The 16,783-nt window shown below is 47.4% G+C and overlaps 1 protein-coding gene across 2 annotated transcripts in view; it reads right to left on the reverse strand.

Moving 5' to 3' along the window:
- Window positions 1-16,783, reverse strand: part of HSPA9 (heat shock protein family A (Hsp70) member 9) — a 414,391-nt gene that overhangs the window by 320,531 nt on the left and 77,077 nt on the right. For both annotated transcript variants that reach the window (XM_040344789.1, XM_040344788.1), the window contains one exon: window positions 6,676-6,763. In XM_040344789.1, the coding sequence (XP_040200723.1) occupies window positions 6,676-6,763 (88 nt within the window). The remainder of the gene's footprint in view (window positions 1-6,675; window positions 6,764-16,783) is intronic.

Below are 16,783 nucleotides of genomic sequence, written 5' to 3' on the forward strand. Positions count from 1 at the left end.
TGGGAAATGAGGCTAGGATTTGGTCTTTTGCCGTCTCCTCCTCAATGTGCTCCTGAATCTGGTTCAGCCAAAATTCCATGTTCCTGGCTACCACGGTGACTGCCATTGCTGGTTTTAAACTACCCAGCGTGGAGTCCCAGGACTTTTTTAGTAATGAATCCATTTTCTTATCCATTGGTTCGGATAGAATGCCCATGTCCTCAAAAGCTAGGTCTGTGTGCCTTGAAACTTGAGAAAAGGCAGCATCCAGCTTTGGCGTTTTATTCCAAATTGAGGATGGGTCATCCGAAAATGGAAATCGTCTTTTCAAAGCTTTGGAAAAGAATGGTTTCCTTTCTGGTTTCTGCCATTCTTTTTTAATTTAAATAAATGGTGATTCTGCGCAACATATCACACTAATGGAATAGTGATATCACATAAGCAAGATAAATGTAAGAGCTGACAAATAATCAGCATATAGTATTAAATGCAAAGAGAATAGCGAGTCCAAATATAAATATATATATACTCAAATAGTGAATAGTGAGTCCAAAATATATAATACTCATAAGGCGAATGTGCAAAAATATATAAAGAATATTGTGCAAAAAAAAAACATAATGGAAGTTCAATCCCAATAGTAAACACAAATCAGCTGTCAGGGCAGATATTCTGAATGCACTGGATGAAGGTGAGCACCAGCTCTATGGTGTGAGTGCACGGCCGTGCGATAGAAGATAAACCAGATCCCTGGCTGAGCTCCCGGGACTCTTACCTCTCAGCCCTCCTAAATGGGCATTGATGTACAGGTCACTCGCAGCCTTCTATGGGTGGTCCCTGATGTTTCCTCTCTTAATCTGATGGATCCTTCCTTAATTGGGACAGATGCTCCTCGAAACCAGATGGATGATGTGGGTTATAGGGGAGAGAGAGAGAGGGGACTCCCATAGTGAGGCAACGTTTGGTGCAGGTAAAATATGTTTATTGAGGAAAAACCTGCACTTACATTAAAAGAAAAATAAAAGTGCAACGAGGAAACAAGCGGCGTTTGAATCGCCAGCTTACGTCACTCCGGGTGTACGTCCTCCAATTCCTACGCGTTACGACACCACGTGTCTTCGTCTGGGGAAAATTTTTCCCCAGACGAAGACACGTGGTGTCGTAACGCGTAGGAATTGGAGGACGTACACCCGGAGTGACGTAAGCTGGCGATTCAAACGCCGCTTGTTTGTTTCCTCGTTGCACTTTTATTTTTCTTTTAATGTAAGTGCAGGTTTTTCCTCAATAAACATATTTTACCTGCACCAAACGTTACCTCACTATGGGAGTCCCCTCTCTCTCTCTCTCCCCTATAACCCACATCATCCATCTGGTTTCGAGGAGCATCTGTCCCAATTAAGGAAGGATCCATCAGATTAAGAGAGGAAACATCAGGGACCACCCATAGAAGGCTGCGAGTGACCTGTACATCAATGCCCATTTAGGAGGGCTGAGAGGTAAGAGTCCCGGGAGCTCAGCCAGGGATCTGGTTTATCTTCTATCGCACGGCCGTGCACTCACACCATAGAGCTGGTGCTCACCTTCATCCAGTGCATTCAGAATATCTGCCCTGACAGCTGATTTGTGTTTACTATTGGGATTGAACTTCCATTCCGTTTTTTTTTTGCACAATATTCTTTATATATTTTTGCACATTCGCCTTATGAGTATTATATATTTTGGACTCACTATTCACTATTTGAGTATATATATATATTTATATTTGGACTCACTATTCTCTTTGCATTTAATACTATATGCTGATTATTTGTCAGCTCTTACATTTATCTTGCTTATGTGATATCACTATTCCATTAGTGTGATATGTTGCGCAGAATCACCATTTATTTATATTCCTGTTTTATGTCATGTAAACATAATTAGGTTTTGCTGCACTATATATTTTTGGTGGATTCACTCATTTAGGATCCATTTTAGCGCAAAAGCACTTGTCACTTTATTCTTTTTTAATTGCTTCGATCAAGACATCATGCACTGGGAAATTTTTACTTTCCTGGTCGCCTAAACCCTCATACATTTGGTCATGCAATGATAATGGTTTTTTCTCTGTTTGAATACCCAGAGTGGCATAAATAGCTTCCAATAGGTGGTCTACATCCTCCAAGGAGAGCTTGTAGCGGGAGGGCTTCCTGGAATCACCTTCCCGAGCCTCCTCCTCTGATTCCTGTGAACCGGACACTGCGCTGTCAGGTTCCTCTTCTAGCTCCTCACTAGGAACTCTTGAAGGGCCTGCACTAGTGGAAGGTCTTACTCCCGGGACTGATGTTTTTGCCTGTACAGGAGGAGCTGACTGAAGCTGCGGGATCTGGAAGTTTTCAAAAAATGTTTTGAATGACCCAAAGGTATTAGAAAGTTCTTTAACTGATGATGCCAAATCACTTTGTTCCGCAGTGTGCTCCTGTACTAACTTATCAATACAGTCACTACAAATAGCCTTTTTCCATGACTCCCTAAGTGTGACTTTACAGGATGGACTTTCTTTGTACTGTGGGTATTCTTGTCTTTGTCAGTTTTCTGAAAGACACAAGCGAAAAATATATACCCCATGATTAGTACCGTAGCCTTCCCCCTGCTCACGGCAGGTGCGCAGTGTCTTCATATGGGCTTACCACACTAGGGGCCCTATGAATCACCCTCTGACACTGAGGGGTTAACCCACCTCCCCCTCCCTATTACCCTGGGGGGTGTAGAGGGATGGTAGGCTATTTTTTAGGAGAGGGGAAATCCACCCTAGGTTCCCCTTACCTTGCTGTGGCTGGAGCTGGTCTCTGCTGGAGCAACATCTTTCCCCTCTGCTTCCGACATGTCTGTGTCACCAGCGCCGCGTGTGCTGTCTCTACAGCGTCTATGCAGCTCCCTCCAGCCATTGCCTGGCTCCGTTTTTGAGTTTCGCGCCCGGAACCGGAAGCCGCGAACCCGGAAGTACCCGCCCCCGTGCCTGAATGACGTCACCCGCCATCGGCTCCGAGCGGTCCTAGTACACAGCGTGGCTTGCGCGTCTGGAATCCCCATTCCTCCGGCAGCCACACACGCTGGTCTAGGACGCTGGCTGTACCTCCTCACACCGCACTCGGTGCATACAAAAACCGGAGCCCCCCCGACTTACACCTGCGCTCAGGGATGTGAGGGTGGCTGTCTTTCAGGTTAGTACCTGTCTCTTTTGTCCAGAGAGCCCCTGCTCCCTTTCAGGACCGTCTTGCCTGAGCCTCCCTTGGCTCTCCTGGCTTGTTCCTATGGTGTCTCCCCTCTGGAGGAAACACAAATAACTGAGGACCAGCAGGGGAGGAGGAAATTTATGGGCTGGCGCGGTGTTTCCAACAGAGGGGAGGAGCCAAGGTCTCTCAGGTGGCTGTCCTGAAAGACGATTAGGGGAAAGAATCCATTTGGTGGACAAGAGAGAAACTATCTTGTACCCTGAGGAAACTACGTCGCAAACCCAACGGTCAGAAAGAAGAAACCTCCACCGAGCCGTGAATTCGCGAAGTCGGCCCGAGACACGGGCGGGGGCAGACCTACATGCGGAAGCAGGTTTGTCCACAGGCTTGCGGTACCAGGCGCGCCTCTGCCCCTCAGCGCCATGCAGATTTTTACCCGCCGTGCTGGACGCACGAAAAAAAAAAACGCTTGGGGGTAGAAAAGGAGGGCCCTCGGCGAGGCTCCTTGCCCTTCCCAGACTGTGGAAGCAGCGTGCTCTTACCACCCGTGGCATCCTTAATGATGTCATCCAGGGATGACCCAAAAAGCCACTCAACCATAAAGGGTAAATCCACCAAGGCCTTTGAGGATTGGTCCGCAGACCTGTATTTCAGCCACACAAGGCGGCGCAATACCACCGCATAGGCAGAGGCCCTGGAAAGCAAGGGGAGCGTATCCAGAACCGACTCACAGACGAACATCAGACCCTGAACCAACCGTTCAGCCAGGTCCTTACAGGTCTCGGAAGCATCCTGTGCCTCCAGCTTCTGCAGCAGGAGCTTCGCCCTTTCAGTCAGTCTGACACTAGAGTCCCAGTCAAAACCGGCCTCACCGCCAAACCCACTACAGTGAATAGTGAGCAGGCCACAGCCTCCACTCTATCAGCAGGGTCCTTAAAGGCAGGAGCCCCTTCCACGTGTGGTGGCTTTGCTCAATTTGGAAAACGGGAGAGTCCACAGGAGGAGAGACTGAGTCTTTTACAAAGTCCTCCTCAAAGCAAAAACTTTCTGCAGCGTTTCCTATTCCTTGTACAATAAATTGTCCAAATAAAATCTGGTGCCTTCGCCAAAACCTCTGAGTTTCATGCACCGCAGAAAAGAGAGCTCCAACAAATTCCTTGTCAGTAGTTGACCCTGAAACAGAGTCATCCTCACTGTCCGTGTGGGTCAGGCCCGCATCCTCTGACACTACAGAACCGGAGGCAGGGGCAATAGCCGGGCATTGTTTTGTGTCCGAGGGATCCGCAGAAGCAAGCTCAGGGAGAGGGCGCTTTTTACCCTCCATTCGGGCACCAGTTGCTTCAAACCTGGTGAAAAAAACACCTCCAGGGCAGCCAAAATTGCCTCAACAGATGGGGAAGGGGCATCAAGGGCTAACTCAGGCATGTGTGGGGAAGAAGTACCTGGCTCAGGCTCCATAGAGCCCCACCGCTGTCACACCACTGCAAAGCAGAAACCACCCACGGTCACCTCCTTGCCGTTACAGAGTATGGGGGCCCCCAGGGAACTCACCACCCCGCCCGGTGCAGCGCGAGCTGAGAGTCTGAAGCGTGCTGAGAAGCCAGCCGCGCTGCTGTCTGTTCCCTCAGAGATTCGCGATCTTCCTGAGCGCTAAAACAGCCACACGAGGCCAAACGAAATCCAAGATGGCCGCCGTATAGAAAAAACACCATATGACAACAGTAAAATGGCCGCCGAGCCATATAAAGCACGACTACGGCAAAATGGCGGCCGTTGCGCATTTAAAAATCCCAAAGTGACAGTATTACAGCACAGCACATACACACAAAAGACACTGTAGTGAACACACACAGGCCCCGGTGAAATAAAGAGACCCCTGAAAGCCCCCCCTCACAGCCGCTAGCCAAATGGGAAAGGAGGGAGAGGAATTAAAGGGAGAGAGGAAAGCAGGGCAAACCCTCAGTCGACCTCCCAGGGGAAAATTCCAGCCATACCACCTTACCCAAGCAAGGGGCCACTACTTACCCGTCCTGCGACCACCGGCTGAAGGTATCCCAGACAGAACCAACGTCCGCATAGAACGGCATGGCTGTCGGCCAGACACACTGACAAAGCCATAAAGGCCGGTCATATGTGTGCCCTAGAACAAGATGTTCCCCGGCCGCCCCTGGAGCAAAGGGGCCTGTCGTGGAGGACTCAGAGCTGAGCTGAGGGCCGGCACACGCTCGATGGCCGAACATGGGGGGACTACAAGAGTCAAGACCCAGCCTGTCACCCAGTCGGCTGTTGATAGAAGTATCACAGGATTCAAAAATGCAGGAACAAAAGAATAAAAAGCGAAAAAATTGCAAGAAAAAAATCTCCAGAGTACAGGACTCCAGAGTGCCTGTCCTGTCGTTAGGCAGAGAAAAAAAAAACTGAGGCTGCTAGAGCAGGGTGTGGGTTATACCCGGGGGGCCACGCCCCCTGGGAGGAGCTGCACTGAGGAAAGTTGTTAACACTAAGTGCTTTTTTTCTGCCCAACTCTCCTGGAAGGAAGCGGATATAACCCCAAGGTCAAAGGCTGCTGTGTCCCTCCATGAACAGAAGAGACATTTTATCAAGGGGTCACAGCACTAGGCAGGTTGAGAACCACTGGTTTAAGGTCAGTGACTGGTATGTCAGTGAGAAAGGAAAAGTCAGGCAACCAATATTTTAGAAGGTTAGTAATGTCAGCTTTCTTATTTCTCTTAGTTTCTTTTAAAATATCACCAAACCCACATCATAAAAAAATATCAAATGTTGCATGTATTACATGCTGTTCATACTCTGGGGGGGGGGGGGGAACTGGTTGGTCCTGCTGCTCTCCATCTCCTGTTCATGTCCCCAATTCAGCTAGGGATTTTGCCGGTATGGTGGCAACTGCACATGCTCATTTTTACGCGAGTTTCTATGCTGAGAATTTTCTCCCCATCACATCTGAGTAGCCCATGCGACTATAAAGTCACACATGTGGGTGTATAACAAAGTGTTAAATGACAGCCCCCTCACCAGCTAAAACACAATGGGGGTAGGATATTACATGCAGATTAACGGAGGAAACACCCCCCTCTCATTCCAAGACACAGGCTGGAGGTGTGCCAAAATCCACCCACACCATATTTCTTTCTAACAGTTTGTTGAAATGAATTACTCTGTATTCCAAAAGGATAAGAACATGTGACCAGTAGCAGAGGACTAGAAGCTCCTCCCGTTTAGGATTCCCTGCAGACAGACTCCTGGGTCATGTGACAGATGTATATCGTTACAGTGCCACCACCCACATACAGAAATGTAAAGGACAATACAAATTAAACAGGGTGTTTTTAGTATAACTTTAAAAACACCTTTTATGTAAATCAGGCAACAGCTGACAGTCATCACAATTTAGTATTGATGAATCGTGTTTATGTGAACATGCAGCCCAAAAGTATCAAAAGCAACATCTCATGAATAAACTTACTTTTGCCTGTTTTCCTTCCATAACAGCAACACATGAGTTTGTAGTACCCAGATCTATTCCGATGACTGCTCCCTTAATGGTCTCAGAACTAAAAAAAGAAGATTAAAAAAAATAAAATAAAACACAGCAAAAAAAAAATAAAAAAAATAAAAAAAAAAGTATAGGATTTATATATTTTTTTTTAGAAAAGCCCATTTATAGAGCAGACATTTGAATTTAACCACTTCCCATCCCGCCTATTGTCATGACGTCCACATGCTGGCTCTGCCATCCTGGGTGGACGTCAGGACGTCCTTGGGCATCCCGGCCACTAGGGGAAACGTGCGTTCCTTTGGTAACTTTACAAGTCATGTAAATGCAATAGGATCGACAAATACACACAGTAAAGTTAGCCTTTTTTGTATAATGTGAATAGGTTATCTATAACCTAAACACATCATGCTTTAAAATCACGTACACTTGTGAAATGACTCACCCAGACAATGGTGTGATCAGAGATCCCATTACAGTTCAGACTGCCGGCACCGCGCTCAAAGTATATAACAAAATATCAGAAGTACGAACACAACACCTTAAAGGGTTAGCAAAGGTTTTTTATTTTATTTTTTTATATAAACATGTCATACATGCCTCCACTGTGCAATTCATTTTGCACAGCGTGATCCACGATCCACATCGTCTGGGGTCCCTTGCGGCTGTCTTAGCTCCTCCCTGCAAGAGCCAACCCCCTTCTGGTAAGCGCTCTCCCAAGGGGGTTAGCTTGCGGGCACACGCCTGTGATACACTTGTTGGCTATGGCTGCCGACTATCACTCTGCCCCACCCCTGGCGCACTGAGTCATTTATTTGATTGACAGAAGCGGGAGCCAATGGCTGCGCTGCCATCGTCCAATGAAGAGCCGAGAACAGCCGAGAAGACAGCGTGTTCACGACACGGGACTTGAGGGCTCATGTAAGTAACCAATCTTACCAGCTCTTTCAATGAACATGTATATTTCTGCATCAAACCAACCAGGAATAGTCTTTAGGGCAAATACAAGAAAACAGTCCCTCAAAAAAAAAAAAAAAAAAAAAAAAAAATTACAAAATAAATTTCAGGGTTAATATGGGCAGAAAAGGTCCCTGCAGCCAGTGTCTGACAGGGATGCTTACAACATTTTTAACAGTTACCAGTTTAGAATTAGAGGTGGTCTTGTGCAAGAATTATTGCTCTCACTTCAACGATCGCAGCTATACCCCACGTGTGGCTTAAAGCGGATCTCCACTCTAAAGTGGAGTCCCGCTGATCGGAACCCTCCCCCCCTCCGGTGTCACATTTGACACCTTTCAGGGGGGAGGGGGGTGCAGATACCGGTCTACAGACAGGTATCTGCACCCACTTCCGGCCCTACGATACGGGCAAAGGACGGGTTTTTTCCTTCCTTCCCGTCCGTCCCCCCGTTGTATGCTGGGAACACTCGGCTCCCAGCACACAGCGGGAGCCAATCGGCGGGCGCAGCGCGACTCGCGCATGCGCCGTAGGGAACCGGGCAGTGAAGCCGGAGCGCTTCACTTCCTGGTTCCCTCACCGAGGATGGAGGGGGGAGCAGCAGGGTGACGAGCGATCGGCTCGTCATCTGCTGCGATCACCGCTGGACTCCAGGACAGGTAAGTGTCCTTATATTAAAAGTCAGCAGCTGCAGTATTTGTAGCTGCTGGCTTTTAATATATTTTTCCCGTGGCACATCCGCTTTAAACACGGTTTACATTTGCGGGCACGACTTTCGTATGCATTTGCTTTGACCTGCAAGCATGAAGGGATAAAAAAAGGCGCAACTGTATTTTTACGAGTCTTTCAGGACAGCACCTGGGAGAGAGCGCAGCTCCACCCACTTCCCAGGAAACACTGCAGTCATTACTTTAAAAGCCTTGACACTTCCACCACGACCTCAGTTGTCATGGAGCACCTCCAGCCATGCAAATTTTTTTAAGCAAAACAGAACACCATATTAACATTTATAAACAAGGGAGAGTCATCGGCGCTGTCCAGAAAGACTCGTAGCAATACCGTTACAGGCAAGTCTAAGGTTTTCTCACATCTTTCAGGACAGCACCTGGAGATGAGCGAGCACCTACTCTAGGGTGTGACCACTGCACGCACAACCTTCCTACATGACGATTGCTCTGCTTCAGAGAGCTGGTCCATTCTATAGTGAAGAGGTGCCTTGCAGATTCGCCCTGGTAAAGCCCCAGCTCGTTCTGCCCAGGACGTTGCTAGAGCCCAAGCTGAATGAGCCACTACCCCTGCGGGGGATAGCTATCCGAAGCCTCCTTCCAAATCGTTTTTTCAGAAGCTCCGTAACCCTTACGAGATCACCAAAAAAAAAAAAAAAAACAGAATTGACTTTCTAAACTCTCTAGTTACTTCCAGATAGCGCAATACGCATCTCTTTACGTCATGACATATGACATTTCCTCTCCTTAGGGCAAGTTGGAAATGGACATAACTTTGTAGATCTCTTGGCATATGTGAAGAGACCTTTGGCAAACCCTGGGTCTGTCCTCAGCACTAGCCAGTCCAGAGAGAGAGAAAAAAAGCCGATAGATAATGCCTGTAGTTCATTAACCACTTCACGCCCAGTCAATTGACGTCCAGGAAGTGGTTGTGAAATCCTGACTGGATGTCTATTGACGTCCTGCAGGATTTCATGCCGGCACGTGCCCGTGGGGGCGCGTAGCGCGGCGATCGGTGATGCGGGGTGTCAGTGACACCCTGCATCTCCGATCTCGGTAAAGAGCCTTCCGGCAGAGGCTCTTTAACACGTGATCAGCCGTGCCCAACCACGGCGTAAACAGGAAGAGCCGTTGCCCGGCTCTTCCTCACTCGCGTCTGACAGACGCGAGTAGAGGAGAGCCGATCGGCGGCTCTCCTGACAAGTGGGGTTTGCGCTGATTGTTTCAGCGCAGCCCCACCTTGGATGCCAACACTGGACCACCAGGGAGTGCCCCCCGGTGCTCAATAGAGCAAAAAATAAATAAACACAATCAATGCCACAAATGGGCCCTGACTGGCAACATGGGCACTGACTGGAATGATGCCCAGCAATGCCATGAGTGCCCCTCATCGGTGCCCATAATTGAAGAAAAAACGTACTTATTTACAAAACAATTTACAGAAAAAAATAAAACTTATTTTCCAAAAATTCGGTCTTTTAGTTGTTGCAGAAAAAATTAAAAAAAAAAAAAAAAATCGCAGAGGTGATCAAATACCACCAAAAGAAAGCTCTATTTGTGGGAACAAAATGATAAAAATTTCATTTGGGTACAGTGTAGCATGATCGTGCAATTGTCATTCAAATTGCGACAGTGCTGAAAGCTGAAAATTGGCTTGGGCAGGAAGGTGCGTAAGTGCCTGGTATGGAAGTTGTTAAAGGGGTTGTAAAGGTTTTTCCTGGGCGTCCTACGGCGGCACACCACGGGTTAAGCTTTCCCTTTAACCCCTAGAGGAAGAAAACTAAACAAGCAGTGAGACAAGTTAAGTTAATTAATTAAACTCAGCGAGTCCACCTGTCCTGCATCTATAAATTCCCCCCCAAGAACACAAGCACACGTATTTTTTTCTTTTCTTCTTACCACAGATGAAGTCGTGAGGCAAGTTGCTCACACCCGGTGCTTCTGGGTTGCTGAGCGTAAGGGCGGCCATATACCGGGTGCTATCTCCGGTCCCTCAGCCTGCACCCCGACAATCCTCGGTCCGGTGTGAGAGGCCGCCATGTATTCCCGTCTGAAAGACCGGTACGATATGGTCACCGAGGATGTATGTGCGCCGCAGTACCGGAAGTCACCGGAGAGGACGGTGCAGAGGTATGACGCACTTCCGGAAGCGCCGGAGTTCGCGTCAGTGATGGGGACCACAAGCGGTAAGCACTCTTCCAATGAAAGGTAATTCGCAATACCGCTTTCGCTGCTAGGTTAATGTATGGGCAGCCGGAGTTGCTGTGTGGGATCCCCAGGGTCTATCCCTCTATACCAGGTCATTTCCAGTTTTGGGGCCTTTTTCTGACCGGTGGGGTCTGCAATGGCTGCACTCAGCCTAGGCAGCAGATCCCTTGGCCGGTCAGAGGCAAGACACTGTCTAAAGGTTTGTCTCTCTGTATACTTGCAAATTGCATTACAGAAGTGGGGCCTTTTCTCTGTCTGTTTTTTCCCAGATGGCTCCCTCTGGAAAAGCTACAAGGAAGTCTAGACATAACATGTGCAGCAAATGTGAACGACCTTTGCCAGAATCATATACAAGAGACACCTGTGAATCTTGTTTGAATCATTCGGATAGTGTGCAGACCAATTCTTTTCTAGCTTGGTTCAAAGATGAAATGTGTAATACCTTTAAAGAACTTAAAGACTCCCTGGTGCAAAAGAAAAGGAAGAGAGTTTTCAGAGATGTGTCCCCTGCTGCATCCGGCTCTTGTGGGGAATGTTCTGCCTCCTCATCCTGTCCGGAGGTATTGTTCGATGATTTGGATGACGATTTATACTTGTTGCCCAGGGATAAGTTTCCTAAATTACTCTGCAGTAAAGGATACTATAGAGTCTAAGGACGTGTCGGCTAGACCAAAGAAGGATCAGTTGTATTACTTTCCACAGATCCCAGATATGAGATTGCCTTCTCACCCTATTTTAAGAAGGACTCATCTGAGTGGGAGAATCCACCTAAGCTTGATCTGGCGGCTGCCCGGATGGTCAAAAAATCTCTATTTCCCTCAGACGAATCCTCCAAATTGTCTGACCCATTAGAGCGCAAGGCAGATGGCCTGGCTAAAAAGAACTACCTAGCCGCAGCTTCCAAGGTAGCGGCATCCTCAGTTCCTGTAGCTAGAGCTCTTAGGATCTGGCTAAGCCAATTATCTTTGGATATAGAAGAGGGAGTGTCCAGAGACTCTTTGCTGAAAGGAGTTGACATGATGAAGTCTGCTGCGGAATTTTTGTGTGATGCGCCTGTGGATGTTCTGAAGTTTTCATCCAGATCCCTCGCTTTGTCCAATGCAACCAGAAGGGCTCTTTGGATAAAGCAGTGTCACATGTCATCAAAGTTCAGTTTTGTTAACATGCCGTTTCATCCTTCTATGTTTGGCCCTCATCTGAAAGATATTCTCAAATCTTACAATGAGGAAAAAGACGCTGCTTTTCCCTTAGATAAGAAGTCTAATAAACCGTTTTATGGGAGGTCCAGATACTCCCCAAAAAGGAACTATTCCTTTCGGGGCAGAAGATCCTACTATAAGAAAAGGCAAGACCCGGCAGCAGCCAAGAAGCAGCCTTTCACTAAACCCAAGGAATCCTGACACCATCAGCACCTCTCCTCCAGTGGGCGGCAGGCTGAGGTTTTTCTCTCAGGTCTGGCGAAAGACGTCATTGGACTCCTGGGTGACGGACATTATCACAAGAGGGTACTCCCTAGAGCCGAGTTCTTTCCCACCTCAGAAGTTCATGCTCAACAAACCCTGCAATCCAGTAGTTCTAGAGTTGGTAGAGGACTTCATAAGAAAGCACGCTCTAGAAAAAGTTCCAGATCGAGAAATTCCAAGGTCTCTACTCCCCGATATTTCCAGTACCCAAAGCCTCAGGAGGGTGGAGGCTAGTAATAGACCTGTCTTATCTAAATCAGTTTTTTGTCAAACGCAAATTCAGAATGGAGTCAATTCGGTCTTCCATCGCGAATGTGGGAAAGGGAGACTTCCTAGCGTCAGTCGACCTTCAGGATGCATACCCCTATCCTCAGAGCACACAGGAAATATCTTCGGATCGCTCTCCTCCTCGATCACCAGATTCTCCATTTTCAATTCACATGCCTGCCATTTGGCATCACCTCGGCACCTCGAGTTTTTACGAAAGTGGTGGTGGTCCTAACTGCGGCTCTGCGGTTACAGGGGATATGTGTTACTCCCTATCTAGACGACTGGCTAGTCAGGGCCCCCTCAGAAGCCGTCTTGAAGCAACATCTTTGCAAGACTCTTCAAATGCTGCACACCCACGGTTTCTTAGTGAACCTGAAAAAGTCTTCTCTGAACCCTACTCCAGTCATTTCCTACCTCGGGTTCACAATAGACACCCTTCAAATTAAGTTGTTCCTCTCAGATCAGAGGGCTACCAATCTCCAACAGGCAGTGCAAGATCTCCTACGAACCGATCACTGCTCAGTGAGGAAATACTAGAATACTAGGAATGACGACATCATCCTTAGAAGCTGTTCCATGGGCCAGGGCTCATTTCAGGATGCTACAGAACTGCATTCTGACCCAGTGGGACAAGAGCCTAGACTCTTTGGAGAGGAATATCAACATCTCTCTTCCAGTGAAGAAGGATCTCCTTTGGTGGTTGCACCCTCAACGCTTCCTACAGGGCAGGTCTCTCATAACTCCGATTCAGACGGTCCTCACCTCGGATGCCTCAGGCTTAGCCTGGGGTGCCCATGTAGAGGATCATTGGGTACAAGAAGCCTGGTCACAGAAGGAGCTTCAAATGTCATCGAATTTGAAAGAGCTCATGGCGATCAGGAAAGCGCTCATCCATTTCAAGTCCAAGGTTCTCCACAAGGCTGTTCAGGTACAGACAACTTAGCTGCAGTATTCTACCTGAACAAACAGGGGGGAACACGAAGCCCCTCCATGCAAAAGGAATGTGCCCTCATGCGCTGGGCGGAGGAGAACCTCCTTTCCCTATCGGCCATCCACATCAGAGGAGTGGACAATGTGAGAGCGGATTGGCTCAGCAGGAATTCGATCTGCCCGGGAGAGTGGGAGCTGAACCCTCTGGTCTTCAGGAAGATCACGTCCATGTGGGGTCTGCCAGATTTGGATGCTGTGGCCAACTCTCGGAACAAGAAGCTTCTCCAGTTCTGCTCCCTATCCAGAGTGGGGAACCTGCAAGCGATAGACGCTCTGTCAATAAACTGGAAGAAGTTTTTCGTCTATATATCTTTCCCCCGATTCCGATGATCCTGAAAGTGCTGCAGAAAATTCGGGACGAGAAGGTGAGGGCAATAGCAATCCTGCCATTTTGGCCCAGGAGGGCATGGTTCCCGCTAGCCTTGAATATGGCAAAGAATCAGGTCTGGAAATTAGCCATCCAGAAGGACCTTCTTCTTCAATCGGAGATGCTCCATCCAGACCTCGAGAAACTCCGGCTTGCGGCATGGAATTTGAACTCAGAGCCTTGACGGCTCAAGGCCTATCTCAGGAGGTTATAGCTACCCTTCTTGCCTCTAGGAAGCCTGCTACCCTGAAGGTCTACAATAGAGTGTGGACCCTCTACTCAGCCTGGTGCGCCAGGAATTAATCTACTCCTGAGCAAGTGGCGTCTCTCTTGCAGTTCTTCCAAGAGGGCTTCCAAAAGGGTCTGAAGGGTACAGCTGACCGCCATTAACTCCTGCCTGAACGGAATATTTTCAAAAACACCTCTCGTCAGCAGGTTTTTCAGAGCAATTAATACGACCATCCTTCCATAAACCTTTACCAGCCTGGAGCTTACCCTTAGTGCTAAAGAGGCTAACATCACCTCCCTTCGAGCCTCTGGAGAGTTCTTCCTTAAGATTCCTGACCTTCAAATGTATCTTTCTGGTAGCAATTACATCCGCCAGAAGAATAAGTGAGCTTCAGGCTCTGTCGTCCAAAGAACCCTATCTCAGGTTGCTATCGGATGCAGTCGTTCTAAGAACTATGCCGGGTTTCCTTCCCAAAGTCTCCACGTCCTCGAATATCAATCAGGAAATTGTATTGCCTGTGTTTAAAGATGATTCTGAGGATGGCCTACACCTCTTGGATGTAAAGAGAACCATCTCTACTTACTTACAGAGAACCTCGGAGTTCAGGCAGTCTGAAGCCCTGTTCCTACAGTTCCAAGGGCCAAACAAAGGGGAAAAAGCGAGTAAATCTTCGCTAGCAAGATGGATTAGAGACACCATCAAACACTGTTATCTTCTAGAAGACAAGGAATCCCCTCTTCTATTAAAAGCTCACTCCACAAGATCTACAGCTGCGTCCTGGGCTGAGAGGCATCATGTCCCAATGGACCAGATCTGTAAGGCGGCGACGTGGGCTTCACCGAACACGTTCATAAAACACTACAGGATCGACGTAGTATTGTCCGAGGGATCGGCCTTTGGCTCAAGAGTGCTTCAGGGTGCCTTAAAACATTGATGTCCCTCCCCTTTCTTTTGCACTGCTTTGCAAATCCCATGGTGTGCCGCCGTAGGACGCCCAGGAATAGGAAAATGTATTCTTACCTGAAATTTTCTTTTCCTGTAGTCCGTAGGCGGCACAGGTTTTCCCTCCCATTAAAATTACTCTATTGCTGCATAAAATACGTGTGCTTGTGTTCTTGGGGGGAATTTATAGATGCAGGACAGGTGGACTCTGAGTTTAAATTAATTAACTTAACTTGTCTCACTGCTTGTTTAGTTTTCTTCCTCTAGGGCAGGGATATGCAATTACCGGACCTCCAGATGTTGCAAAACTACAAATCCCATCATGCCTCTGCCTCTGGGTGTCATGCTTGTGGCTGTCAGAGCCTTGCTATGCCTCATGGGATTTGTAGTTCTGCAACAGCTGGAGGTCCGCTAATTGCATATCCCCGCTCTAGGGGTTAAAGGGAAAGCTTAACCTGTGGTGTGCCGCCTACGGACTACAGGAAAAGAAAATTTCAGGTAAGAATACATTTTCCTAATTTTATAAATAGGTTCCTTGAAGCTTGTGCATTGTTGGTTCACTTACCTTTTCCTTCAATTTACCTTCTAAATGTTTTTTTTCCCCCCCTTCCCGTTCCTCCTCGGTAAGCTTTCCATTATCATCCGAGCGGTGGAAAGTCATTTAGAACAGCTTACTGAACCACCTTACTGAGGAGGAACAGGAAGTGAGAAATTCAGACAAAGAAAACAAAGAAAAAAAACATTTAGAAGGGAAATTGAAGGAAAAAAGGTAACAATGCACAAGCTTTACCGCTTCCATACCGGGCACTTACGCACCTTCCTGCCGGTCGTGCTACACTGTACCCAAACAATTTTTTTATCATTTTGTTCCCACAAATAGAGCTTTCTTTTGGTGGTATTTGATCACCTCTGCGGTTTTTATTTTTTGCGCTATAAACAAAAGAGCGACAATTAAAAAAAAAAATACAACACAATATTTTTTATTTAACCTCTTGACCACTGGGCACTTAAACCCCCTTCCTGACCAGACCAATTTTCAGCTTTCGGTGCTCTCACAATTTGAATGACAATTACTCCGTCATACAACATTGTACCCATTTGAAATTTTTGTCCTTTTTTTCACACAAATAGAGCTTTCTTTTGGTGGTATTAGATCACCTCTGGGTTTTTTATTTTTTGCGCTATAAAAGAAAAACGACCGAAAATTCTGTAAAAAAAAAAAAAAAAATAACTTGTTTCTGTCATATTCGCAGGTTATTTCTCACACACAGCATATGCATACCACGAATGACACCCCAAAACACATTCTGCTATTCCTCCCGAGTATGGCGATACCCCATGTGTGCAACTTTTACACAGCGTGGCCACATACAGAGGCCCAACATGCAGGGAGCGCCATCAGGCGTTCTGGAGCACCCAGGCCAATTCTGACATTTCTCTCCTACATGGAAAAATCACAATTTATTTGCTAGAAAATTACATAGAACCCCAAAACATTATATATGCGGAGTATTGGGGTATTGCGGAGTATTGGGGTATTGCGGAGTATTGGGGGTATTGCGGAGTATTGGGGGTATTGCGGAGTATTGGGGGTATTGCGGAGTATTGGGGGTATTGCGGAGTATTGCAGAGTATCGCGCAGGGTATTGGGGTATTGCAGAGTATCGCGCAGGGTATTGGGGTATTGCAGAGTATTGCGCAGAGTATCGGGGTATTGCAGAGTATGGGGTATTGCAGAGTATCGGGGTATTGCAGAGTATCGGGGTATTGCAGAGTATCGGGGTATTGCAGAGTATCGGGGTATTGCAGAGTATCGGGGTATTGCAGAGTATCGGGGTATTGCAGAGTATCGGGGTATTGCAGAGTATCGGGGTATTGCAGAGTATCGGGGTATTGCAGAGTATCGGGGTATTGCAGAGTATCGGGG

This window comes from Rana temporaria, chromosome 3, assembly GCF_905171775.1.
Source record: "Rana temporaria chromosome 3, aRanTem1.1, whole genome shotgun sequence".
NCBI lineage: Eukaryota > Metazoa > Chordata > Amphibia > Anura > Ranidae > Rana > Rana temporaria.